The following is a 27,795-nucleotide window of genomic DNA, read 5'->3' as shown; positions in this document are numbered from 1 at the left end:
TACTCCACACCATCAGAAAGTTTGTAGATATTCACTAGTGTATAGTTTCGTTTCACTTCAATAGTTCTATATTTTCTGGAGATTTGAAAAAAATTAAACGTATTGTGCTGTCAGGTTTAAACCTGCGTCTGCTAGATACCAGCTGAAGCTTGTTTGTTAAATTGTTTATGTCCCAATTGGCAAATAAAATAGAGAAGCAGAAATGAGGATTACATTTTTTTTCTCCATTTGAAATATTTATTTATCTTAAACTTAATTTTCAGCTTTGAATAACATTTCAGTCAGGCTGTAATTGCTCAAATTGATTTTAGGTGGGTGTGGAATAAAACCAGCAAGGCTGTGCTTGTATTCAGATAAGGCTCCTTGTATCCTAGCAACAAACAGGGCTGCCATTATGAGGAAACTGCTTTCAGTTGCTGTGACAGACTGAAAATCTGAATGCCTCAACTTAATTCCTTCACTAAAGTAAGATTTTTGTTTGTTCAAAGGAAATCTCTAGGCTCAGTAAATGAGTTTACCAAATGCGACTGTTGACTGTGACTTTAAAGAAGTGCTTTTTGGCCTGATTTCCTTAATTTACAAACTGCTGAGCTCTTAATACCTGTATTTAAGTTTTATTATGTATATTTTTTTCAGGTTGATTAATTTTTTTTTTCCTTTCACAGAAACTTCTTCCTACTGGCCATGACTGTGCCATTTACCATAATCCTGGCAGGACTACTGCTTCAAGTCTGCACTGAAACACCACAGTCTTTGGTACGTTGCACTTTGTTTTTACTCTGACCCAGTATTTGTTCAGGACAAGGTGTGGTTAATGCTGCTGCTTGCTGAATTGCAGGAAGTGCTTGAAGTGACGTCTGCTGCCATGCATTTTTCCCTTCACACAAACTAGACTGAGAACTTTATATGGAATTTTACAACATAGAAACAGGTCATACAGCTTGACAGGCCAATGCTGATTATATAAAGCACAAAAGATCTTAGGCTGTAAACAAACAAGCCTCTGATCCATTCTTTAATTTGAATTCGTTAAATACTAAGCTTTAAATAGAGAAGGAACATAAAGTTTGGAGGTATGATTTAATGATGAGAGTATGCTATTGTGCAATAGTTTCACTTCTGCAATTTAATTTTGAAAGTGGTTGGCTGAAATCGTGCCTTATGAAAAGAGGTCATTTACCACATGACCATAAATGGCCCTGCCGTTTCCACCAAGCTCCATGAGTATTTCACAGCCTGCTGGGAACAGGGCAGGATTCCACAAGATCTTTGTGATGCCATTATCATCACCTTGTACAAAAACAAAGGAGGTCAGACTGCTCCAACTACCATGGGAACACCCTCCTTTATTGCTGGGACGATCCTGGCTAGAATACTTCCAAACAAGATTTTTTTTTTTAATCCATTCATGGGATGTGGGTGTCACTGGCTATGCCAGCATTTATTGCCCATCCCTAATTGCCCTTGAGAAGGTGCCTTCTTGAACTGCTGCAGTCTGTGTGGGGTAGGTACACCCACTGTGCTGTTAGGAAGAGAGTTCCAGGATTTTTACCCAGCGACAGTGAAGGAACGGCGATATCGTTCCAAGTCAAGATGGTGTGTGACTTGGAGGGGAACTTGCAGGTGGTGGTGTAGCCATGCATCTGCTGCCCTTGGCCTTTTAGGTGGTAGAGGTCATGTGTTTGGAAGGTGCTGTCTAAGAAGCATTGGTGCATTGCTGCAGTGCATCTTGTAGATGGTACACACTGCTGCCAATGTGTCAGTGGTGGATGGGGTGCCAATCAAGCCGGCTGCTTTGTCCTGGATGGTGTTGAGCTTCTTGAGTGTTGTTGGAGCTGCACCCATCCAGGCAAGTGGAGAGTATTCCATCACAGTCCTGACTTGTGCCTTGTAGATGGTGAACAGGCTTTGGGGAGTCAGGAGGTGAGTTAGCCTCTGACCTGCTCTTGTAGCCTTGGTATTTATATGGCTACTCCAGTTCAGTTTCTGGTTTATGGTAACCCCTAGGAAGTTGATTAGTGGGAGGGTCAATGTTCATAATGCCATTGAATGTCAAGGTGAGATGGTTAGATTCTCTCTTGTTGGAGATGGTCATTGCCAAGCACTTGTGTGGCGCGAATGTTACTTGCCACTTATCAATCCAAGCCCGGATATTGTCCAGGTCTTGCTGCATTTCTGTACGGACTGCTTCAGTATCTGAGGAGTCACAAATGGTACTGAACATTGTGCAATCATCAGCGAACATCCCCATTTCTGACCTTCTGATTGAAGGTCATTAATGAAGCAGCTGAAGATGGTTGGGCCGAGGACACAACCCTGAGGAACTCCTGCGGAGATGATTGACCTCCAACAACCACAACCATCTTCCTTTGCTCTAGGTACACAGCTCCAATCAGCAGAGAGTTGTAGCTGTACTGGAACAGCTTGGCTAAGGGCACGCCAAGTTCTGGAGCACAGGTCTTCAGTACTATTACAGGAATGTTGTCGGGGCCCATAGCCTTTGCTGTATCCAGTGCCTTCAGCTGTTTCTTGATATCACATGGAGTGAATCGAATTGGCTGAAGACTGGCATCTGTGATGCTGGGGACCTCAGGAGGAGGCCGAGATGGATCATCAACTTGGCACTTCTGATTGAAGATGGATGCAAATGCTTCTGCCTTGTCATTTGCACTGATGTGCTGGGCTCCCCCATCATTTGAGGATGGGGACATTTGCAGAGCCACCCCCTCCAGTTAGTTGTTTAACTGTCCACCACCATTCACAACTGGATGTGACAGGACTGCAGAGCCTAGATCTGATCTGTTGGTAATGGGATTGCTTAGCTCTGTCTATCGCATGCTGCCTATGCAGTTTGACATGTAAGTAGTCCTGGGTTGTAGCTTCACCAGGTTGACATCTCATTTTGAGGTACAATGGTACAGCTCCTGGCATGCCCTCCTGCACTCTTCATTGAACCAGGGTTGGTCTCCTGGCTTGATGGCAATAGTAGAGTGGGGATATGCCGGGCCACAAGGTTACAGATTGTGGTTGAGTACAATGCTGCTGCTGCTGATGGCCCACAGCTCTTCATGGATGACCAGTTTTGCATTGGACTTTGGTGCAGCACTGGTTGCAAGTAGATGAGTGGTACAGGCATGATGAGCTGAATGGCCTCCTTCTGTGCTGGTTCTTTTGCCAATTATCTTAAATTTGTGTTGTCTGGTTACCAACCCTCCTGCCAGTGGGAAAGTTTTTCCTTTATTTACGCTATCAAACCCTTTATAATTTGAACAGCTTTATTAAATCTCCCCTTGAATTTCTCTGCTGTTAGGTGAACAATCCTCTCTACTTTCTCTAATCTCTCCACATAACTTCAAGTGCCTGATCCCTGCTATCATTCTAATTGATCTCATGCACCTCCAATGATAAACCTGAACTATCCAAAACTCATCCACTTGCAACCAGTGCTGCACCAAAGTCTAATGCTCATCATCACTGCCCTAATTGACCTACAGAGCATTAAATTTAAAATCCTCATGAAACAAATCACTCCATGATCTCTCACACTTCTCCTCCAGCCCTCCCCCAATCTCTCCCCCAATCTCCCCCCCACCCCCACCCAACCCCAGTAAAGTACATTGGGAAATTTTCTACATTGACACAGTATAAATATCAGCTTCACTTCTGGGCTCAACAGAAATTGAGGTAAGATTACATTTTTTTTTTCCTCTTTGGGACTTAACATAAAGGTGCAGTGTTTCTTTAATAATGGGTCAAAGATAATTTCTGCTTCTAAAGTAAGTGCATCTTGTACTAGAATTGAGAGACCATTTTGCAATGTCACTGTGACTGGTGAGACTGTCTTCCATGATCTTTCCCCTCCCACGCCGTACAAAGAATTGGAGCTTGAAGGTCAAGTGCAGTGATCTGCCATGCAGCTTTTCTAACTGTTAGTCATTCAATTACTGAAAGACTTTCTCCTACCATTGAAATACATCATTCCCTTCAGTGCACAATAGTTAAAAAGTTTTGAAGATGGGAGAATTCAGTTGAAGGGGACACTGGCTCAGGCACAGATTAACTCCTCCAATACATTCAACAGAGAGGGAATAATAAGAGATGGGATAAAGGATAACTAGTGACCAGGGTGGGTTCTATTACAGGAAAAATATCCAGGAACAGTGTTCTGTTAATTGCTGAAGATTGATGTAATTACGTCCCTTCTCGAATTGTACTTAATCTAGCATTTAATTTTTTTTGTGATTATCAATGATCCAAGTACTGAAAGATAAAATGCAGCCATCCTAAAATAGACACTGGGCTGGATTTTATGCAGCGGCCGCCTTGCAGCAGCCCACAATAATATGCCGATCGGGCCGCCCCCCCACCCCCCCATACTGACCAAAGTGCACAGGTCACCCCTTCCCACCATCCCCTACACTAATGATGTAAATTTGACTCCGTTTTTTCCTCCCCCTACACTAAAAATCTTCAGTTTCCCTGCTTCCCCACCACTGCGACGCCTGCTTTCCCTAGACAAAAAAAGTGAAAGTGTGAGAGTGCCGGCCGCCGCTCAGAAGATTGCAGCCCGACAGTAAGATTGGAGTCAATTTTATTTAAATGTAAGCATTCTTCTAATCTGACTATTTTAATCTGGGTCTTGTCACACAGCCGCGGGTGGGGGGCCACCACGGAGTCTCATCGCTGCCGGGAAGATCCTGGTGTCGGGCTCCATGGCGGACTGCTGCCAGAACGATCTTCCCATGTCCCCCACCCACCCCTGGCCAAGGAGCCTGACGTCAAGAGCTTTGTAAAATCCCGGCCATTGTCTCTTCCATATTATATGAAAGGTGGAAATGTTAGCATTTAAAATAATTCTGTATTCTGAGAGGCTTGATATACTTTAATGTCCAAATGAGGTGTCTACTGCAAACTTTTTATCCCACCTCCAATTTTCTCTCCTGACCTGCTCAGTTATTCTAGGGTACAGTCTTGTGGTTGATGGCTAATGCCTCATTCAGATGTCTAGTGAGTATTGTTAAGCCATTTGGTGGAGAATTTTGTCCTCACTGATATCCATACTCAAATTTTCCAGTATGGGATAGCAAGTAGGAGCAGGAACTTGCTGATTTAGTGCTTTTTAGTCAGCAATTATAGCGTCCCCATTTACAGCTTTTTGAGGTTAGCTAATAGCATAGGCCAATAACCTTCCTTGGTATGGCTTAGTTCACTTTTAAAGGCCCAATTGGGGTAGATATCTGTAAGACGATCATGAGGTAGTAATATAATCAAAATGGTATTCCTGAGAAACTTTGTCAGACTGGTAGAGAAATCATCTATAATAAAGCAATACAGTGGATGGGAAACAAACAGTATGGTTTGGATCAAGTTACGGTTAGACAAGGATGCATACTTTTGCCAGATCCTTTTTCTTCCTTTATCCTTTCTAATGCCTGTGTATTTTTTTTTTTCTAGATCCCACCAGTTGCTCTCACTGAATGCTGTGCAGATCTCCTGGATGAGTCTGGCCTTTGTCCACAAAACAGCTTTTGTCATTCAGGTACATTTTTATGATGGCAAAATCTGTACTATCACCCAACAGAACAAGGAAACTTCTGTTTTTATTTGTTCGTGTGCTCCTTACCAAGGTGAGGGATGTCTCTACTGGAGAATGGAGCACTCAACTTTGAGCAGTCCGTCAGTGTTCAGCATTCCTAGATCAGGTATTAACCCTAGAACAGCATCCTCCTCGCGAACCAATGCATCAATTCGTGTTTTCCATTTCTGACAGCAGAAATCCTTGTGCCTGAGTGAGATTGCCAATTTAGTGTTAAAATGATGCACAGTTGTACTGTCTACACCTTAGTTCATTTTTTTTTATCCATTAAATTTGCATTTTGTGTTCTTTGCATTGCTTAGTTCACATTATTGGATAATTTCACTTTTTTTTTAACATGAGAAGCCCTTTGAATTATCAGGCATTAAGCAGCAAGCTGAATCTGCCTAAATTGATTCGATTTAGGACTTGTATAGTTACCAAAGGAGACTTGCACATCTTAGCCTGGCCAATTCTGACCTTCGGTGAAAGGGCAGTTTTCTGACTGACTGACTAATATCCAAACAAATAAAGTTGCAAATTCCTGCCAGAATAAATACCAACACTCTTCTTCCCCCGTCTCCCTCCCTATGCTGAACTGACTAAAGTTGTATTCCTTTTTGAACAATTAATAGAATTACTAACTGGATCTTTATACCAGTTATGAATTAACTTTCCACCGTTGAATGAGAAAATAGCTTCTCTCCAGAGTTTGCTGACTCTTGTGGCTATGGATTCTATGCCTTGGTGTCATAGAATGCAGGGGTATGGAGAACCGAGCTACAGGTCCATAGGCATGTTGGGTGGGGGGGGGAGCGGCGGTGGTGTGGACAAAGGGAGAGATTAATTATAACCTGATACTACAGTTGTTCAACCGAAACGCTCTATTAAGACTTCCCAGTAAGCTGGAAAGGATTGTTGGAATTCATATCAGCATTTGTCTCTACGCTATCAATTTTCAGGCTGTTACAGACATTGGTTTAAGAATGGAAGTACCACCTGCATCAGGTGCATTAATGGAACGTTCACAGATTCCTCGAACAATCAGACTGAATGCATTAACCGTGAGTAACTAAGCACTGTATTGTTACACTGATGTGATTAGACTTTCAGGTCATTAACAATTTTGCTTGTACACTAGCAGTCGCCAGTAGGAGATATCTGTTAAAGCCCCCTTCCAGTTCCTCGCACAAGGCCCGATGTCTCCTTAAAGACAGACATATTGGGAATATTTAAAACTTAAGCTGACAGTGCAGTAACTGCAGTGGGTAGAGGACTATGGTTCTGACCAGAAGTCAAAGTTGATATTCTAGCCTTATATTTGGACTGCTTGGGCAAGTTTTACCAGTTGTGCTGGTCACCAAGTGAATCAATATGTAGTTGTAAAAAGTAACGGGCCAAGTCCTGATTTGCACTGAAGTGGGTTTTGTGTTGTCTTCTTGTGAAGCACAGTAGACCAAGAAACTTCTGCAAATAGAAAATATTGGAGTTAGTTTCTTACTTCAGTGACTACTGTCATGCAAATTCTCTCTTGTTTCTGTTGTAGCTGTCAGTCAGGCTCAGTGTAGGTGATTTAAAAGCATCTTGTTAAAAAGTTGCATTTATTATGAATTCAGTATAAGGGCATGAATCAAGTAGGAGGCAGCTGTTTAGAACATGGTAAGAACTTTGTCATTTGAAAGTGTGCAGTTGCCTGTATCCCAATAGAAAAGTGCTGAGCATACTTCATTAATTTGAAGAGATTACATAGAGTCTACAGCACAGAAATGGGCCATTTCGGCCCACCCTGCCAATGCCAGTGTTTGTGCTCCACACAAGCCTCCTCCCTCTCCTCGTCATCTAACTCTATCAGCATATCCTTCTATTCCTTTCTCTCTCCTCAGCTTATCTAGCTCCCCTTTTAAATGTTAGATTGTAGTAATTTCATTTTGGGTTGCACATATAAATTGGATGTAAAAGTAGTAATTTAGTTTTTACAATGCACTTCAAAACAGGTGAAAATTGTGCAACTTCCTAAGGAAGGCTTGTCCTTTAAGAGTTCATTGTTTGGATGTCATTAGTATTGCATGAATTTCACACTCATTAGCTTTCCTGTTAACAGCACATTCCAACAGCGAAGAGAAAGTAGCAAATGGCACCACTGTGGGCCCAACCATCCTTAAAATTGGTAAGAATATGAGCCGAGAAAAGCATAGATATGCCATGATGCTTCTTGCCATTGTTTAAGTAACATCATTTACTCTACACCAATAATAACTGATTAATTTTCTTTCTCTCTCTCTCTCTCTCTCTCCCTCTCTCATCATTTTTTTTTAAAGGAGGACCAGGAATAGCTGCCTCGTTGTGTTTGGGAACACTATTTATCAGTTCATTCTTCATTCTGTCTGTGGCTGCATTTTTCTACCTCAAGCGCTCCAACAAACTCCCACATTTGTTTTACCAACGAAACAAAGGTGAGGACCTCACTTGTATTGGTTTGTTTATGGTTGTTGAGTGTGTTGTTCAAGACAGGTAACATTGTGCAGTTCACCTTTTAAACCTTTTAAAATTTGATCTTATTCTTCATTCCTTCTCTTGGGTTTCCTTTCTCCACTTCCAAGCCCCCCACTCTTTTGCTGAAAGGGCAAATAGGTGACGATTCAATACTGGGCTCACCTCACCATGTAACCAAGATCTAGCTCATCTTGCATTGCTCCTGGATCATTTCACTTCCTCTGACTCCTCCCCTCTAAACTTGTAGGAAGTGCATAGATTTCCTGCACTTAATCTTTCTTTCTGAGCCCTCCCCTTCCGTCTCATTCCTGGTCCTACAGATGTCACTAAGTTGCCACTTAACTCAGGCATGTGCTTGTACTCTTTTTTTTTTCAAGATGCCACCTCATGCTCACTTCTGAATAATCTGACAGTTTTCTGAAAGAAATTTTACTCCATGAATCTTCTTTGGATTGAAAAAAAAGGCTTTGACTCCTTCCAATTAACAAAAGCAGCGGTTTGTGGGCCTGCATGGGATCCATTATTGGACTTAAACCCATAGACAACCAAACGTGTACCTTTTCGGACTATTGAAATGTCTTAAGTGGTAAAATAAAATTATCTGCATCTTTTCCAAATAAGAGCCTTCTGGCTCAAGTTGAGGTTTCTTGTTTTGCAAATGAATAACTCAGTTCAATTTACTCAATGCTAATGGTCATTTGGGTCTAATCCATAATTGAGATTAAAGCTGTTTCGTCCAAGCTAGTTAACCTATAGTTGGTGTTGACAATTCTGAATAATTGTAGGACGAACTTGGTTGTAAAATTTCTGAACATCCACTGTCTACACGATGGTCAGATAATCTAATAATTGTATGTCACCAATTTGTTGCTTTATCTTTTTGACTTTTAGCCACAATCTGTTACGGCAAGCTGCCATTTTCTGTCAATTCTTTTGGGCCTCCTTATCTCGAGAGACAATGGATACGCGCCTGGAGGTGGTCAGTGGTTTGTGAAGCAGCGCCTGGAGTGGCTATAAAGGCCAATTCTGGAGTAACAGGCTCTTCCACAGGTGCTGCAGAGAAATTTGTTTGTTGGGGCTGTTGCACAGTTGGCTCTCCCCTTGCGCCTCTGTCTTTTTTCCTGCCAACTACTAAGTCTCTTCGACTCGCCACAATTTAGCCCTGTCTTTATGGCTGCCCGCCAGCTCTGGCGAATGCTGGCAACTGACTCCCACGACTTGTGATCAATGTCACACGATTTCATGTCGCGTTTGCAGACGTCTTTATAACGGAGACATGGACGGCCGGTGGGTCTGATACCAGTGGCGAGCTCGCTGTACAATGTGTCTTTGGGGATCCTGCCATCTTTCATGCGGCTCACATGGCCAAGCCATCTCAAGCGCCGCTGACTCAGTAGTGTGTATAAGCTGGGGATGTTGGCCGCTTCAAGGACTTCTGTGTTGGAGATATAGTCCTGCCACCTGATGCCAAGTATTCTCCGAAGGCAGCGAAGATGGAATGAATTGAGACGTCGCTCTTGGCTGGCATACGTTGTCCAGGCCTCGCTGCCGTAGAGCAAGGTACTGAGGACACAGGCCTGATACACTCGGACTTTTGTGTTCCGTGTCAGTGCGCCATTTTCCCACACTCTCTTGGCCAGTCTGAACATAGCAGTGGAAGCCTTACCCATGCGCTTGTTGATTTCTGCATCTAGAGACAGGTTACTGGTGATAGTTGAGCCTAGGTAGGTGAACTCTTGAACCACTTCCAGAGCGTGGTCGCCAATATTGATGGATGGAGCATTTCTGACATCCTGCCCCATGATGTTCGTTTTCTTGAGGCTGATGGTTAGGCCAAATTCATTGCAGGCAGACGCAAACCTGTCGATGAGACTCTGCAGGCATTCTTCAGTGTGAGATGTTAAAGCAGCATCGTCAGCAAAGAGGAGTTCTCTGATGAGGACTTTCCGTACTTTGGACTTCGCTCTTAGACGGGCAAGGTTGAACAACCTGCCCCCTGATCTTGTGTGGAGGAAAATTCCTTCTTCAGAGGATTTGAACGCATGTGAAAGCAGCAGGGAGAAGAAAATCCCAAAAAGTGTGGGTGCGAGAACACAGCCCTGTTTCACACCACTCAGGATAGGAAAGGGCTCTGATGAGGAGCCACCATGTTGAATTGTGCCTTTCATATTGTCATGGAATGAGGTGATGATACTTAGTAGCTTTGGTGGACATCCGATCTTTTCTAGTAGTCTGAAGAGACCACGTCTGCTGACGAGGTCAAAGGCTTTGGTGAGATCAATGAAAGCAATGTAGAGGGGCATCTGCTGTTCACGGCATTTCTCCTGTATCTGACGAAGGGAGAACAGCATGTCAATAGTCGATCTCTCTGCACGAAAGCCACACTGTGCCTCAGGGTAGACGCGCTCGGCCAGCTTCTGGAGCCTGTTCAGAGCGACTCGAGCAAAGACTTTCCCCACTATGCTGAGCAGGGAGATTCCACGGTAGTTGTTGCAGTCACCGCGGTCACCTTTGTTTTTATAGAGGGTGATGATGTTGGCATCGCGCATGTCCTGGGGTACTGCTCCCTCGTCCCAGCACAGGCATAGCAGTTCATGTAGTGCTGAGAGTATAGCAGGCTTGGCACTCTTGATTATTTCAGGGGTAATGCTGTCCTTCCCAGGGGCTTTTCCGCTGGCTAGGGAATCAATGGCATCACTGAGTTCCGATTTGGTTGGCTGTATGTCCAGCTCATCCATGACTGGTAGAGGCTGGGCTGCATTGAGGGCAGTCTCAGTGACAGCATTCTCCCTGGAGTACAGTTCTAGGTAGTGCTCAACCCAGCGGTCCATCTGTTTGCGTTGGTCAGTGATTACGTCCCCTGATTTAGATTTGAGGGGGGTGATCTTCTTGATGGTTGGCCCAAGAGCTCTCTTCATGCCATCATACATTCCTCTGATGTTTCCAGTGTCTGAGGCCAGCTGAATATGACTGCATAGGTGTTGCCAGTAGTCGTTTGCGCAACGCCTAGCTGTTCTTTGTGCAGTACTTCTGGCTGCTTTAAGTGCTGCGGATGTTAAATCGCTGGGGGCTTTCTTGTAGTTCAAAAGTGCAATGCGCTTAGCGGCTATGACAGGTTCCAGCTCTTCATTATGAGATTGAAACCAGTCTGCATTTCTCTTCGCACTTTTGCCGTAGGTGGTCAAAGCTGACTCATAGATGGCGTCTCTGATGTGGGCCCACTTGGTCTCAGCATCCCCTGTGGGAGTGTTTTGAAGGGCTGTTACAAGTGAATTTAGAAATTTTTGTAACAGCTGTGGGTGAGAAATTCTGCTCGTGTTGATGCGCGGGTGGCCCTTCTGCTTGGAATGATGCAACTTCTTTGGTCTGAGTCTAACCTTGCTGCACACCAGGGAGTGGTCGGTGTCGCAGTCCGCACTGTGGAAGCTGCGTGTGATTTGAACACTGTTTAAGGCGGCTCGCCTTGTGACAATGAGGTCTAGCTGGTGCCAACGACGTGATCTTGGGTGCCTCCATGAAACCTGGTGACAGGGTTTAGTGTGAAAGAACGAGTTGGTGATGCAGAGGTTATGATAGGTACACAACTCAAGCAGTCTCTGCCCGTTCTCATTCATCCTTCCAACGCCATAGCGCCCAAGGCAGGAGGGCCATGAGTCATGGTCGGCCCCAACCCTGGCATTAAAGTCCCCCAGCAGGAATAGGTGTTCGGTGTTGGGGATGCTGCTAATGATATGGAGTTGTTCATAGAACTGGTCTTTAGCTTCAGGTGCGGAACAGAGTGTTGGAGCATAGATGCTGAGTAGGTGTACTGGACCAGAGGTGGTGAGCAGTCGGATGGACAGTATGCGTTCCGAGCCATTTGAGGGAGGCTCTATCATGCTGAGCAAGGAGTTTCTGATGGCGAAGCCCACTCCATGCTGTCTTGGTTCTTCAGGATCCCTGCCCTGCCAGAGGAAGGTGTAGTCTTGCTCTGCTAGAGAGCCACTCGCGGGGAGGCGAGTCTCCTGAAGTGCTGCAATGTCCACATTGAGTCTACTGAGCTCGTTGTTGATGATGGCGGTCTTCCGAGAATCGTTGATTTGTGTAAGGTCTTCCGACAGGCCAGGACACATAGTTCTGACGTTCCAGCTTGCAAAGCGAAGGGCTGGTACCTTCTTTCCTTTTTTCATGTTGTTTGGTGCGGTGTATCAGTCCACCTTTCGGGCAATGACCCTGAGCTCCAAGCACCCATTGAAGCAGGCAGACTGTGGCGGGACAGAACCTTATTGACCGGGGGCTGCCCGGTTTGAGGCGGGCGGTAGCTGTCCAGTGAGGTGCAATGACCTCTCCCACTGACAAAGGCAACCCGTGGCGCCCAGTTTCTACGCCAATTTATCTGGACTTATAACCCGTAACTGCTGCCTTCCGTGTTGTTTCAGTCGCTGTGAGGCAACTATGGAGTGACCTCTCCATGGCGCATGCCTGGGCAAATTTATGGAGGTTGAGAGTTGCCCAGTCGTCAAAACCCCCCTCTCGGCCTTTCTGGTGGGGTCCAAAGGAGTGCAGGACACGACGTTTGGCACCAGTATGGCTGCAGGAACTGCCGGAAACATGCCAAAGGTGACACATGACCGCCTACGGGGTTCCGCTCCGGATTTTCTGTTAGGGTTTACTCCCTTAGCCTTGGTCTCTCCCGAGACGCCCACAAGGCAGTGGGGTTGTTGGGGCCCCTACACAGGTGTAGGATGGTGCCGGTGGGAGGAGGGGATGCAAGGGGGAGGGGTAGAGGGAGGAGGGGGGGGTGCAGGGGAAGGGGGTGCGGGGTGAAGATGGTGCGAGGGGGGGGCGGGCTGGGACGGGGTTGTGAGGGGGTGAGCTGAGAGGGTGGAGCAGGGAAGGGGAGGGGGGGTGGAATCTGGTGCAGGTAATAAGCCATTTCCTCAGTGCCCACCATCGACGTCCGGAAAGCTCATCCACGTCCTTCGGGAGGTGAAGCATCATTTGGCAGACTTAGAGGTGATTACATTTGCTAAGGGTTTTTTTTTTGCAGTGGTTTAAATAAAGGCATGCAGCATTGCCGACAGTGCGCTGCAGATGCTCTCCGAGCCATCTCCCGCGGGCGCTTTGAAGTTGCGGCCGGGGGGGCCGTTCGTGGATGTTTTGGGTGTTCGGGGCACCTTTTCACAGGACTTCTCTCGGATCCCGCAGCTCCTTCTTCACCTCAATGGACTTACCGCATGCCCTGGCTGCAGACACTCTGGACTGTGAAGACAGCAGGATCGGAGATTAAAGTATCGGCAGCTGTTCTCGTCAGTTTCATCCGGATCAATTTCATTGAGAAAACAAAGAGCAGGTGTGGCTGGGGGAGGGCAGTGGGCCCAGGTAACATACACTAAACTAACTGTTAACTTTTAGATAGGGCTAAAATGAACTGATTTAAAGAGCCAGGGGAATTTAAAAAGTTTAAGAGGGCAGATTGGGGGAGAAAACGTTAGGGATGGGAGCAGATGGCCATGGATAGAGTTGAACAGCAAGGGAGCTTCCTAGGGAGCTTCCAGCCCAGGAGCCATTCTGTCAATTAAACTTTGGAAATTGTTTAGTCACAAAGAGGAGAAATTGTGTAAACACCATATTGTGTGCCCTCAGATGTTGCTTTACATAATGTGGGGGAGGAAAAAAATGGAGCAGATTTTTATCCAAAAGCAGTAATAACGCCTCACTATCATAGGCAGTTATTGGATGAATATTAAATCTATATTAAAGTCCAGAGCAAGTTGTAGAAAATGTATAAATTCTCTCATACCTAATATAATATGTTGATATAAAAATTACAACTCATTTGAAAAGGAAACTATTAGAACATATTGGCTTCGTGAAAGAAAATGAACAATTAACATTATTTGCTTAGCAACAGGGACCAACAATCTCTTAGCAACTGTGAATGGCATTAGGATATTATGTACTTGGCAAATATTACAGATCTTCATATAACTTGTACTGTAGCTGTTAATGTTAAAGATGCACAACTTAATAACCTTCAATTTGAAACTAAGATTGAGATGACTTTGCCATTTAAAAATGCGCCTTGTATGGTGACCTGACATTATGTAATGGATCCAAAGATAGTGATACTATCACTTCCACCATTATTTCTACCCCACCTCTCTTTTGTTCCCCTGCCCCTCACCAGAATTGTAGAGGTGTCCTACACTCCATTCCCTAGTTTTAAAAATGTACATTGCTTCCAGATGAGGGCAGTATGCTACACAATTGAATCCTTGTAATCACCCAAGCAATTTCCTAAGAATGTGATTAATGTCATAGATAATGAATGCTGAAGTTTATACCTACCGATTTTGAACCACTGACTTTTTTTTTGGGAGTGATGCCAATCGATCGTATCCATCTGCACCCTGAGGGAAAGTTGAATTCTACACTTACCTTTTTAAGTGAACATGCAGAACTCTGTGTATCCGAGCCTCTTGCCAGCTGGTGAATTTTCAGGTGATGGAAAGATTCAACAGGTCTTATAGAATGATGCAGCACAGAAGGAGGCCAGTTGACCCATCATGCGTCTGCTATCTTTTGGTAGAGTTATCCAATTAGTCCCACTCCGCTGGTCTTTGCCAATAGCCCTGTTAGTTTTTTTTTTCCCTTCTAATATTTATCTAATTTACTTTTGAAAGCTACTATTGAAACTGCTTCCACCGTCCTTTTGGGCAACGCATTCCAGATCACGAGAATTTGCTGTGTTTTTTTTTTCATCATGTTGTCATCATTCTTTTGCCAATCGCTTTAAATCTGCACCCTCTAGTTATTGACCCTCTGCCACTGAAAACAGTTTCTCCTTATTTATTCATGATTTTGAACATCTTTTATCAAATCTCCTCTTCCTTGCTCGAAGGAGAACATAACTGAAGTCCCTCATCCCTGGTACCATTCCAGTAAATCTTTTCTGCATCCTTTCCAAGTCCTTCATTTCTGTTCTAAAGTGTTGAACACAGTACACCGGCTGAGGCATGACCAGTGTTTTATAAATGTTGGCTCTTTGCTAACAAATTTAAAGCAGTTCAATGTGTTGCCTAGGGTATCTTTAAACTTCAGTTTTAAAAAGTTGGCTTGGTTCCTCCAATAGTTCAACCAGCTTATCCAGTGGGTAGCTAAATGCTACAGACCAGAAGGATCCCAGTTTCATTCCCAATCTGTGCTGTTAATTGATTTTGGCCAGGACAGTAGTTTGTTGCCACTACAGTTGGCCTCGAGAATTGCACTGGAAAATGCAGTGTGTGGACATTGTATGACCATGCAGTTGGCAGTGCCAACCAGTCTGAAATGCGTGTTTTATTACTAAAGTGACACTTACTGTTTTTCAGCTTCTATATTGCAGCCGAATGAAATGGTAAGTGCAACCTTTACATTCCTATATGAAACCTTTTTGGTTGTTCTACATTTAAGACACTATTTAAATACATGTTGTTGTTGTAGTAGTAGTGCTCAGATGTGTTCAAAGAAAAATCACTAATCTACACACTTGAGCATTATTTTCTTTTGCCCCAGTTATTCTCTGTAGCAATGCTAGTGATCATCGAGGAGATTATTTTGATTAACTGGTGGTTACTAAACAATCATCTGGTTAGGGATAACCAAAGCAACTGTATCACCTCAAATACAAGTAGAAATTGCTGCAAAGACACAACATTTGTAAAAAGAGCGGAGAGGTTCAGGTTTTAGTTCTAAGATTTGTGTATTACCAGCATTTTCAATTTTGATTTGTCTTTGAATTACCTACCTGCTATTTACCATGATCTGAATGGGTTTAACCCAGTCATGTTGACTGTACTGTTTACAAATGATTGGCAGTATAGACATGAAGGCTGTTGGCTTGGTGCATATGAAATTGCTCACTTTGAGTGAAAGTACAGTCCTCGCTTGACCACATCCAATTGCTTCGAAAGTGATCCCACTGATTTGTGCCTCCATTCCCCGATCTGGGGGCCTATTCTGTGTGTTAATTAATCTTTTTGTATGAAGAAGATGTAGGAAACTTCTTGTAATATATGGTTTGTTTCACCATCTGAAATAAAATATATAGCAAAAGTTCTTTTCCCAATCCCAGAGAGTGAGCCTCCAATAAGTTGTATAGGAAAGCTGTGCATAAACAAACCAGTAAACTTTGTAAAGGGAATATTAATTGCCAGGCCCCAGATAATTCTCCATCTTCAATAAAGAGCTACCTGGTAAGATTACTGTCTAGGAAACTTTGAATGTCCAAACTTTCAGCCTGCTTGAACTGTCCTATGTTAAATCACTTCAATTTATGCAGTTGATTGACACAGAGACCATGCGGAATAATTTTCAACTACCGTAGGGGCAGAAATCTGGGGGTAGCACATCAGCCACCCGTTATGGAAAGAAAATTTGAGCGGGGTATAAAACAGGCAGTCCATCTGATACTAACAATTTTCTGCTCTGCTGAAGTTGAATATTATCCCCCCACCCACCCCATCTACACTTAAGAAATAATAATTAAAGGAACTGGGGATAAAGAGACGTGGAAACAAGGCAGGCCCGCAGAATTAGCATCCTGTTCACGTGACGCCAAAACAGACTGGTTAGACTGATGGCCTGTTTCCATGTTGTAATTTCAAGTGTCTACTCATGATGCTTCAGGCATTGTGCCTGCTCCACTCAACAATTGAGCTGCCTGTCATTTCCGTTCTGTTCATGTGAAGGTCTGTAGCTATTGCTCTCAAGTAGTCCAAGATCCAGAGCATGAATTCTAATGTTCACCATGGTCCTGCTCCAAATTCTCGATTTAGACACTTGTTTCCTGCCACCATTGAAATTTGCAGTGCCTGACACTTCATTCTGCTATCACTGCTGTTCCAATCTTCCAGGGTCCAAGCCACTAACTGTCATGACAGCTTTTTTCCTCTGGTTCTGCAGTCTGGTCACTGCAGTCAGAAAGCAAAGAGAGACCCAAGGGTATTTTTTTGGTTATTCATTCATGGGATGTGGGTATCGCTGTCTAGAGCAGCATTTATTGCCCATCCCTAATTGCCCTTGAGAAGGTGGTGGTAAGCTGCCTTCTTGAACCGCTGCATTCCATGTGAGGTCGTTACACCTACAGTTCTATTAGGAAGGGAGTTCTGGGATTTTGACCCAGCGACAGTGAAGGAATGATGATATATTTCCAAGTCAGGGTGGTGTGTGACTTGGAGGGGAACTTGCAGGCGGTGGTGTGCCCATGCATCTGCTGCCCTTGTCCTTCTAATAGGTAGAGGTCGTGGGTTTGGAAGGTGCTGTCTAAGGAGCCTTGGTGCGTTGCTGCACTGCATCTTGTAGATGGTACACACTGCTGCCACTGTGCGTCAATGGTGGAGGGAGTGAATGTTTGTAGATGGGGTGCCAATCAAGCAGACTGCTTTGTCCTGGATGGTGTCGAGCTTCTTGAGTGTTGTTGAAGCTGAACCCATCCAGGCAAGTGGAGAGTATTCCATCACACTCCTGACTTGTGCCTTGTAGATGGTGGACAGGCTTTGGGGAGTCAGGAGGTGAGTTATTCACCGCAGGAGGAATTTTTTTAAGCAAAGAGTGGTAAGAATGTGGAATGTGCTACCATCAGGAGTAGTTGAATCAAATAGCATAGATGCATTTAAGGAGAAACTGGACAAGCACATGAGGGAGAAAGGAATAGATGGTTTTGCTGATGGGCTGAGCTGCAGAGGGGAGGGAAGAGTGACTTGTGTAGAACAAAAACGCTGGAATAGATCATTTGGGCTGAGTGGCTTATTTCTATGCTGTAGATTCTTATGTAATTATGTAACAGTACTCCTGCCATAAAGACACAACAGCTTACAGCTAGCTACTGAAACTGATATGCCATGTACCAGGAGACAGACCTCTTCTTTTCAACTGATCTGGAAAAATCCTGATTTGGATTGTTATTTTATTTATTAATGATACAATATAGAAGAAAGCCAGTCTATCGAAAAATGTGCCGACTCTTTTGGAAGAGTTATCCAATTAGTCCCACTCCCCTGCTCTATCCCCATAGCCTTGCACTTTTCCCTCTTCAAATACTTATCCAATTCCCTTTTTAAAAAATTGTTATTGAATCTGTTTCTTGCCCTTTCAGATTATAACAACGCAAACACACAATGCAACTCAAAGACACGTTGTATGACATGCAGTATAACTTGGTATTCCACATGATTGGGATTTTGTGGCAAAAGAAATGGATATAATGGAATTTAGAATTGGATCAGAGTCAGCTGCCTTTATTTGATCTGCTTGACAGCTCTCAGCAATTTATGTGCAAATGATGTAGAATGTTCTCTCAGTAATTCATGCTATCAGCAGTCTCTTTTTAATTTGGTGGTAATGTGATCTTGCAATAATTCTAACCAGTGGCATTAATGTGACTAAATTTGTTTTACAGGCAGAAATGATGAGGAGCCCCATTAGGTCAGGTAATGGACTTCAACATAGCAGATGGGGATAAGTTATTTTAGGCATTATATATAAATATGGAAGGGTGCCAGGGGTGCGGAGGAGGTGGTAGTGGTGAGGTTTAACATAGTGTATAATATTAACTGCTTTCGTAATCCTTTGTGCCTGTCAAATGCATAATAATCAACCTCGTAATCATGAAAAGTTCAATGTGTGACTTCCTAACTCCTTTTTTTTCCATTCTTCATCAACCCTACCCCTCTTTCCCCCACTCATTGGTAGAAAATTGCTCTGGTTGCTATGTCATGATGTAACTGCATGCAACAAGAATATGTTTGAGTTTTGCTGCACACAGTGACCAGAGCAATTTCTCTAACCGCACCCCTGGGGTTGGTTGCGTGGATAAGTCTTGACAGATGTTAATTTGTTTGTGAACTTAGTTCCATCCATTTCTCCTCTTGCTCCACTCAACAATTTACTTCCAGAAATTTTAAATTATTGACCGGCAAAAAATAATTTGCAAATTGTAAACTCTTTCTCAGCCACTTCTGTGCAGTTGTGTCCATGCTCGTTTCTACCAGTGCAGTTAGGGTAGAGGTCTACTGTACCATCTCATCATAAATCAATAAACCTGCTTAGCTCATTTGGCAGCATACTAGATATTAACTTGCAAAATGTTTATCTGTTCTACTAATACTGTTCAGGGAATTTCATAGTGAGGTCAGCTCTGAGCCTTCTCTCTTCCTCTTGCTTTCCCCCCCACACCCACTCCCAGCTCAACAACTGACATACCCCAGGAACCAACCAGTCAGACAAACCCTAGATTTCACCACCTCTTCTTTCCATCAAACCTCAAGATCATCTTCCGCAGTCCAGCCAATATCCCTCCTTTTCCACCTCCATCCCCACCCATCCCCCTGCCCCCAAATGCTACCAAAGCTCAGGATTACCTCTCTCCTTGGTGCTACTATAGGTCAGGATGCTACATGTAATAGCACCCTGTTATAAAACGCTGTATCCTCGGATTGCTGCAACGCCAGGGGTGATCTGTTAGTGATTTAGTACATCAAGGACAATCAAGTGATCTGTTTACTTCCTCTAACAAAGGACAATGAATTTTCATTGATTAGTAGCCAGGAGATCTCCTACGCCTATGTACCCTGGCAGCAACTCCTAACAACAGTGGTATTTTTGTTGTCCTACAATACAATATGGTTGCTTGTGTTCTGAATTTTCCCCCTTTGTCCTGCGGAGGAGGTTTGGAGACCACTCCCGGCACCAGTGCTGCTTCTGTTTTGCAGTGCTTCCCCCAATATCTGGGGACAATCCATAGAAGCCAGCAATGTGAATGCTGCATTGCTGATCCATATGGGTACCTGCCCATGGGGAAAGACAAAATGGCAGCCCCAGGTGTGAGCATTACTACTTTCTTCAGTAGTGCAAAATGAACTCAAAGTGATGTACACTGGCAAAGCCATGTGTGCTGCCTTCTTCATCTGACTTTCCAATGCACTCCTACCCAGCTTCCCATCTTCCACCTTCCATAAGCTTGAGCTCGTCTAAAACTCTGCTGTCCCTACCCTGACATGCACCAGGTCCCTGTCCCACATCGCCAGTATCCCCTCAATTTTTTTTGATATGCGCAGGACCTATAAATTTTTTTGCGCAGCCACAAACCCAGTATCTTAAAGGGAACAACTTGTGAGCAGCCTGCACATTACCTTCCGGGTTGCTGCATGGCTGCGCATATGCGCAGCTTAGAAGGAACATTGCCCATCGCCCCTGTGCTTACTGGCCTACATTGGCTTCTGATCCACCAACACCTTGATTTTAAAATTCTCATCTTCGTGTTCAAGTCTTCCATGGCTGCTTCCCTGCCTATCTCTAACTGCTGAGAACTCTGTGTTCCTCCAACTCCAACCTCCTGTGCATCCTTCACCCCCACCATTTGCTGCCGTGCATTCTACCATCCAGGCCCAAAGTTCTGGACTTTCCACACTTAATCCCTCTGCCTCGTCTTCCTTTTAAAACTGCTTAAAATCTACCTCTGACCAAGCTGTCGATCACCTATCCTAATGTCTTCTTTTGGCTTGGTGTCAATTTTTGTCTTATTGCAGTCCTGTGAGGTGCCTTGGGATATTTTGTCATGTTAAAGAAGCTATATAAATGCAGCTTGTGGTCTTGTGTTCCATGAGGGAGGGCGAGATCCTTGCATAAATCCGAGCTTTGCTACTTAAAATAGATATTAATGTTGAAGTTGTGTTGCCTCCTGTGTTGCACTGATATTGCACAGAACTATTTATATATGATCGATGTATTGGCTGGCATTAATTATTTGCACTTGTGTGATTGCCATGTTCATAATCTGTTAAACTTTTGCAAAAAGTTCATGATTGATGCGTTGCTCCTTCCTGCTGTCTAGTTCATTGCTTTTCCTGCCTCTTATTTGTATTTCAGTGCGAAAGCAAAGATATTCAAGAAGAGAAAGACTTTCTGTTTCTATGGCTTCTTCTGCATCTGCTGCCATAAGCAATGTTTGATCCTGCACCACCGACTGTGTATGTTCAAGAAATGGTATCATTTTGATTTTGCACCATACAGATTCTCTATGCTGAAGGACACTATTGTTCTGCGATATTGCCAGTCATGGCCACTTCCTAGATCGCTTGTTATATTGATACACACAACTGGAAATGCAAACTGCTGCAAACCTAACACATGGCATTTGATGGGAAGTACAAGCAGCATCTCTCCCAGGTCTGGGCATTTTATCGGGCTCTTCTGTAGAGTCCGTAATTTTATTTCAGAGGTAAAATGATGGTGAAACCAAAAATTAACATGCAACCGAGAAAGCATTAGTTTATTTCCCAGATAGGTCTAATCATCCAGCTGTTTGTAGCCAAGAGAGACTGACCTAATTTCCCATCTTCATGTGATTTCTTCAATCACATCCATCTTCAAATACTGCCAAATTTAGAAGAGAGTTTGTACTTCTTCCCTTTCTCCTCTCCCAAAGGTGCTGAGGTTTACTGCGGTAAGATTCCATGAGCACTGGCAGCTCCAATGCTGATCAGGTCTTGAGCTTATGTTTGTCTGTGGGTTCAACGCAGCTGATCACCTCACTTTGATGTCCCCCACACACACTATTTATACAGGAGTTACCTTATTTGTATCGTGCCAAATGCTGTCTGCACTGAGATTTCTTAACTCAGAACAGACCAAGCATTCCTGCCTGTATCATTTAGTTTCACACTGGATTGTATCCCTACCCAGGGTGGAGGGAAGGGAAGGTAACTGGAGATGTGTTTTTGAGGTTAATATTTCCTCAGTTTCCAGCTCAGTCCTTCTAATTAACTCTGATCAGAGAGCAGAAAGGGTAGATGGGTAACATTAACACTTTTTTAGTTAGCCAATCGGAAGCACTTGATGGTAGTCTGGCGATTTTGATATTTTACCCCTTCCTAAAATTCAGGAGCCTGGAATAAATGTAAATATGTTTTCCACATTGTGGTGCCTGTCTTAACTGCTTTGAATTTGCAACTAATGGCTTCACTTTACTAACCCAATTCTGTGCACTATAAGATGTCAACATCAGTTCCCACCAAACATGAAATTCAGGGATCTGAGCAGTTGATTTGCAATGCTTGTTGGGATTTGTGTCTAGCTGTAGTTTGCCTATTGGTATTATAGGGTTCAGTCACCTTGGGTTATTGAGTTTTTATTTGGAGGAAATGAAAGACCACCATAACATTTCAATCCATGGAATCATGTTGCATGAAACATTGTTGAGGTGACCCCCATCTTTAATGGCAAACTTGAACAAGCTTTTTGGTACTCTTGCTCAGAATTTTCAGAATTCTCCCTCCCTTCAATTTTTAGGCTTCAGATTGAATGCCTCTTTCCTCAGCCTATTATGTACGTGTGTCTTGTGTAGGATTGGTCTTTGATATTGTGTCGAAAGCTCTGCTAAAAATATTCAAAGCTGCACTGTGCCAGAGGGAAACTTAACTTGTGTTTCTAGCTCAACAAAGGCATGAAGGCCATTTTTCCCCACAGGCCTAGCTTTCTTTCACTTATTGAACTGAGGGGATGTAGGAATTCGAACACCCCCGGTGTTCATCTCCCAGAGCTGTTGTACTTGCCTGGCTCAATTGACTGCTTTTGGCAGTTTGTGGTCCTACTCCTGGTTGGGGGAGGGGCTGAGTCAAAACAAACACTTGTTTGTTTTGTCAGCGAATATTTGTCAGTTCCGAAGAAGGGTCACTGACCCGAAACGTTAACTCTGCTTCTCTTTCCACAGATGCTGCCAGACCTGCTGAGTGATTCCAGCATTTCTTGTTTTTGTTTCAAAACAAACACTTGTTGGCCAGAGTTGTCAAACCGGAAGTGGACCCAAGTGTGACATTAACCATGGTTGTGAAGAATTCCTGGCTTGGGTGTTGCAAGAGATTGGGTGGTGGCTGTGGGCTCCATGGGGAGATGGCCAACAGAAACCTAATCATATCTGTTCATGCACATTTGGCTGGAGGGAATTTTTAAAATGGAACTTCTCAGAATAAATGGAATTGTCCAAATGCAGTATAGAAGCAGGACATTAACTACATTTCTCCCAGACTAGGCATTTCACAACTTAAATTTACTCAAAAGAATTGTAACATCACATTTTGTTGTAAAAGTGAGAGTTAGACACGGTATATAGGAAGAAAGATGAAGACTGGATGTGATATTCTGAAAACTATTCAGGTGTTGGGTAAGTTTTGATTATGCCTTCAGCCAGTTAGAAAGATAAAATCTATCTCGAGCTTTATGGTGTAATGCTGTACCAGTACATTTACTGAATTGCCAGGAAGTCAATGCTGATCTGTCACTTTACCTTTTGAGAATATTTAAAAAGACTTGGCCATGAAGTGCAGCAGACAGCAACCAATTTACGAGTAATGGTATTCTTGTTTGTGAGAGAAATAGATGGGTTCCCTTTTCCACACCCATCATTGTAGCAGACAAAACTGCAGCCTTTGTTGAGCGTGCATGGGGATCTTGTTTATGGGGGAGTTAGGGAAGTTCACCTGCACTCAAAATGCTTTGTCTGGCTGTCTGTGAAAGGTGTACCTCCTCTGTCATGTCAGCCTGGCTCAGTTGGCAGTACTGCTGCCTCTTGTTAAAAGAAGTCCACTACAAGACCTTGACTTCATAATCGAGGCTGATAACTCCAAGCAGTGCTCCATTGCTAAGTGATATACGAACATACAAATTAGGAGCAGGAGTAGGCCACTCAGCCCTTCGAGCCTGCTCCACCATTCAATAAGTTCATGGCTGAACTGATTACTCCACATTTCCACCTACTCCCGATGACCTTCCACCCCCTTATCAAGAATATCCTCCTTGTGATCCAATACTAAACCAAGATTCTGTCAGTTGTGCTGTAGTTTAGGTAGATACTAACTCTATAAAAAAAAAATAGAGTAATTTGTCATTCATTTCATTGCACTTTTGTGTGGAGTCTTGCTATGTACAAAATGGGTGTCATATCTGCCCGTGTGACTGTACTTTATAGAAGTTAATTTTGTGAAGTGTTTTGAAACATAAGACACTGTATAAATGCAAATGTTTCTTTCTGAATGGATGCAAGATCTATTGGTACCTCCTCTCTCTCTCTCTCTCTCTACCACCTATAAACTACTCATTACACTGTCTAAGACATGACAACTAACCTTAAATTGCTGCCAGCATCGTTTCTCTCCTGCACTTTCATGCCACTTTGAGAGCAGCAGATAGTGATGGAGATGAACAGTGTAATTGCTTTGAAAATGTTCAGAGAATAGGGACTTGTCCTTAAAGATGTATTTCTTGCAATGCTATTTTTTGGTGGCCTCTCCCCTTACTATGCTGAGACCATACTTCCTTCCATCTGTTATACTTTAAATTAAACATCGCCGAACCCATAAACTAAATCCTTGCTTCTTTGAAAATTTACAATGAAAGAAGAATGCTGTTGGCATCTAAAACTATGGACCAGGTAATGCCTTGTGTACAAATCCTTTGTTGGAACACAAAAATAAGTGAAGTCCTTTTTAAAAGGACTAAACAAAAAAAAAAGTAGGAAGGGAACTACAAGTAAAGGAAATGTTTACTGATTCGTTTAACTGTATCTCATTGTGTAATTCTTAAGTAAACAAAATATGGCTATTTGAATTGCTGGGTGCAGTCTTTGCTCTGTTTTCCCACAATTTGACACACACTAAATAGGTTGTAATGATTTGTAAACCCTTTGATATTCTGAACAGATGATTCTCACTCCAGCACTCTTTCAACATTTAGCTCACTGGGCATTCTGACAAAACATCTGACTCCATGTCACTCCGATTCATCACTGGCTGCTTCATGGGAAGCAATAAGAAAGAGACTTGTATTTATATGGTGCCTTTCATGACCTTCGGATGTCCCAAAGCACTTCTTAGCCAATAAAATTCCTTTTTGAAGTGTAGTCAGTGTCCTAATTTAGGAAATACACATCCAATTTGTGAACAGCAACCTCCCACAAACAACAATAAGATAAATTACCAGAATTCTTTTTTTTTAAGTGATGTTGGTTAAAGGATAACTATTGGCCCATGACATAATGGCGTTTGGGTGAATCCAATTCCACACAGTATCACCAATACCATTGGGCCCCAGGGCCTAACTGACAGGCCCACCCCCTGCCAGGTGTCCAGCATTCCACTGGAGCAAACAGCAGGAAGTATGATGGAGGCTGTGTTTCTCTACATTTGGATTTAATTTAGGTATGGTTGCCAACATGTGTGCTACTGCATTTCAGGCTGCAGGATCCAGTTTCTGTTAAATGAGGAGATGGTGGGACTGCAACAGAGTGTGTCCCTGAACAAATTTCCACCCTGGAAAATGAAAGTAATGAAATTTTATTAATGTGGCCGGCACTTCCTTCACCCATTATTCTTCTCTCGTTGCAGCTGACAAATGTATAAGGAGTGAATTAATAGTTTACTGCAGTTCATTTTGCAAAACATCAATCCTCTTGGGATTAAACCATTGTGTATTTAGCAGGGGGAGAAGAGAGAACATCTAAACCAAATTGCAGCTGATGTTCAATTGAGAATGTCTTAATGTTGTCCTTTTTTAATAGTGAAATGACAAAGTTGGCAATATGTTAAGAGCAATTTATCTGAAAGAGAGAAAACAAGATTTGATCTCTCTAAGTACTATGCAAGAATTAATGTGAAATTTGTGTTACTAATTGAATCAAATCTGTTGCTTGAACTAGCCAAACTGATTCAGTGTTAGCTATTGCAGGTTTTACTGCTGTTGTACAGCAAAATAGTTTTCCTATGTGATAATTGCCCTACAATTGTTTTATACTGATTTGAGAGCTGTTTTGTAATTGATTTCAAATAAAAGGATTGTTATCCATAGATATTTATTTCTTGCTATGTGCAACTCCTGTACCAAACTTCTCCATCTGCCTGAGAAAATTACCTCTGCAACTGCTACTCTAATGGTACCCACTGAGTGGTGCACTCGAGTTGGGTTTGGGTGATCGCTGATTATTTTTTTCCCTGCGACCTCCGGTGAGGAAAATCAGCTGTCAAGGCCTTAAAATCAGTGTCTGTAGCCTTATTGGCTGGCTATAACTTTTCAAAGAAACTGTACCGCTGGGTTGCTGAAGGGTCTGCCAGAAACGAGTGCTATGCTTTCCTGCATAGGACCAACAGTAGTCCCTCAAGCCAGTTCTACCATTCAGTTAGATCATGGCTGATCTCTATCTTGACTCCATCTACCCACCTTGGTTCAGTAACCTTTACCTTACCTAACAAAAATCCATCAATCTCGGTTTTGAAATTTTCTATTAACCCCAGCCTCAACAACTTTTTAGGGAGAGAGTTCCAGATTTCCGCTACCCTTTGTGTGATGAAGTGCTTCCTGATGTAAACCCTGGGCTACCTAGCTCTAATGTTAAGGTTATGCCCCCTTGTTCTGGAATCCCTCATCAGAGGAAATACCAAAGAGGCTGAAGATTAAAATTTCACTTCAGAACTTCATCTTGGTCAATCTCTCGCTTTCCTAACACCAGTCGATTTCTCGGAGATGAACTGCCATTTTGTGGGCCCCACTTATAGCGTAAGCATTTTCTTTGGCTGTATGCCAGGTTGAACTGTTGGGGTTTTCTGCAGAAAACCCCATCATCGCAACAGTCCTGCCTCCAATTGTGACATCAGGGCGTGGGTGAAAAAAAACACCTGCCCCTCATCAGAATTTTGCAAGGTGGTCAGAAGGGGGCAGAAACTCAGCTGAAACAGATTCTGCCCCAAATTCCACACCACCATCACCACTATTTATGTACTCAACATGGGCTAGAATTTCTAGGCTTTTATTTAAACCAAATATAGATTGTGTACTTGTGATTGTTGACTCATTTGTCCAGGATATTTATCAAAACACTAGTCAATCTCATCTGGTGGTACGCATGGGCAGTCAAGATCAGATGGAGTAGGGTTAGAGGGTGGGGTTAATTGCACCAAGATGCGCAGATATACTTCAGCTGCCATATTAGAAACATACATTCTGTCCTTGTTTATTTTTATTCCTAATTACAAAATCCTACAGCTGTATTTATATTAGGAACTGTCTACAGCGCCTCTACTGTGCAAGAGTGTATGACAACTTTACATAGGCCATGTCTATTATAAATTCTTCCTTTACAATTGAAAATGTTGACGGGAATGCTTTTATTGATGTATGTGTGTGTGTGTGTGAGCATGGGGAACATCCAGAAGAAATAGCAGCTGGAGTAGAATATTTGACTCCTTGAGCCTCCCATGCGATTCAATTAGATCATGGTTGATCTTCCTTGCTTCCACCTTCCCGCACTATCCCCATATCCCTTAGTACCCAAAAATCTATCAACCTCTGTCTTGAATATACTCAAGGACTGAGCACCCAGAGCTCTCTGGGTTAGAGAATTCCAAAGATTCACAACCCTTTGAAGAAATTTCTCCTCACCTCAGGAACTGGCCCAGCACAGCGTTGTTTAGAATTTGAATACATGTAAATAGACTAAGCCTATGGAAATGTAGCTTGAACTATCATAGTATTGTATCAGAGTAAGTCGCTTGCTTGGAGTACTAGTGCAGTTGACAAAGTTATTCGGATGGACACAATAAATTTAATTGTAAGATGCTTCTTGTTTAGGCCTACTGATGAGAACAAGCATTAAACAGTAGTATCACCTGGAAATTATTGCATGTTAACAAAAATCACCTAAATATGATGGATATGAGGTA

The 27,795-nt window shown here is 43.2% G+C and overlaps 1 protein-coding gene across 6 annotated transcripts; it reads left to right on the top strand.

Annotated features, from left to right (window-relative positions):
• Positions 1-388: 388 nt before the first annotated feature.
• c37h1orf159 (chromosome 37 C1orf159 homolog) lies at positions 389-25,889 on the top strand. Of its 6 annotated transcripts, none has more exons than XM_068017067.1 (10): positions 389-465; positions 666-756; positions 5,455-5,539; positions 6,538-6,639; positions 7,677-7,742; positions 7,894-8,028; positions 15,421-15,446; positions 18,489-18,514; positions 20,957-21,057; positions 22,800-25,889. In XM_068017067.1, exons 2-10 carry the CDS (start codon positions 685-687, stop codon positions 22,820-22,822), a joined length of 636 nt encoding a protein of 211 aa, XP_067873168.1. In that variant the 5' UTR covers positions 389-465; positions 666-684; the 3' UTR covers positions 22,823-25,889. The 6 variants fall into 6 exon arrangements, with proteins under 6 accessions (XP_067873168.1, XP_067873170.1, XP_067873165.1 ...); XM_068017069.1 differs by having other exon boundaries at positions 18,489-18,519; XM_068017064.1 differs by having other exon boundaries at positions 20,957-25,889.
• The last annotated feature ends 1,906 nt before the right edge of the window (positions 25,890-27,795 follow it).

Source organism: Heterodontus francisci, chromosome 37, assembly GCF_036365525.1.
Source record: "Heterodontus francisci isolate sHetFra1 chromosome 37, sHetFra1.hap1, whole genome shotgun sequence".
In the NCBI taxonomy this organism is placed as follows: domain Eukaryota; kingdom Metazoa; phylum Chordata; class Chondrichthyes; order Heterodontiformes; family Heterodontidae; genus Heterodontus; species Heterodontus francisci.
The sequence above is the reverse complement of the archived record's forward strand: the minus strand, read 5'-3'. Positions and strand labels throughout refer to the sequence as shown.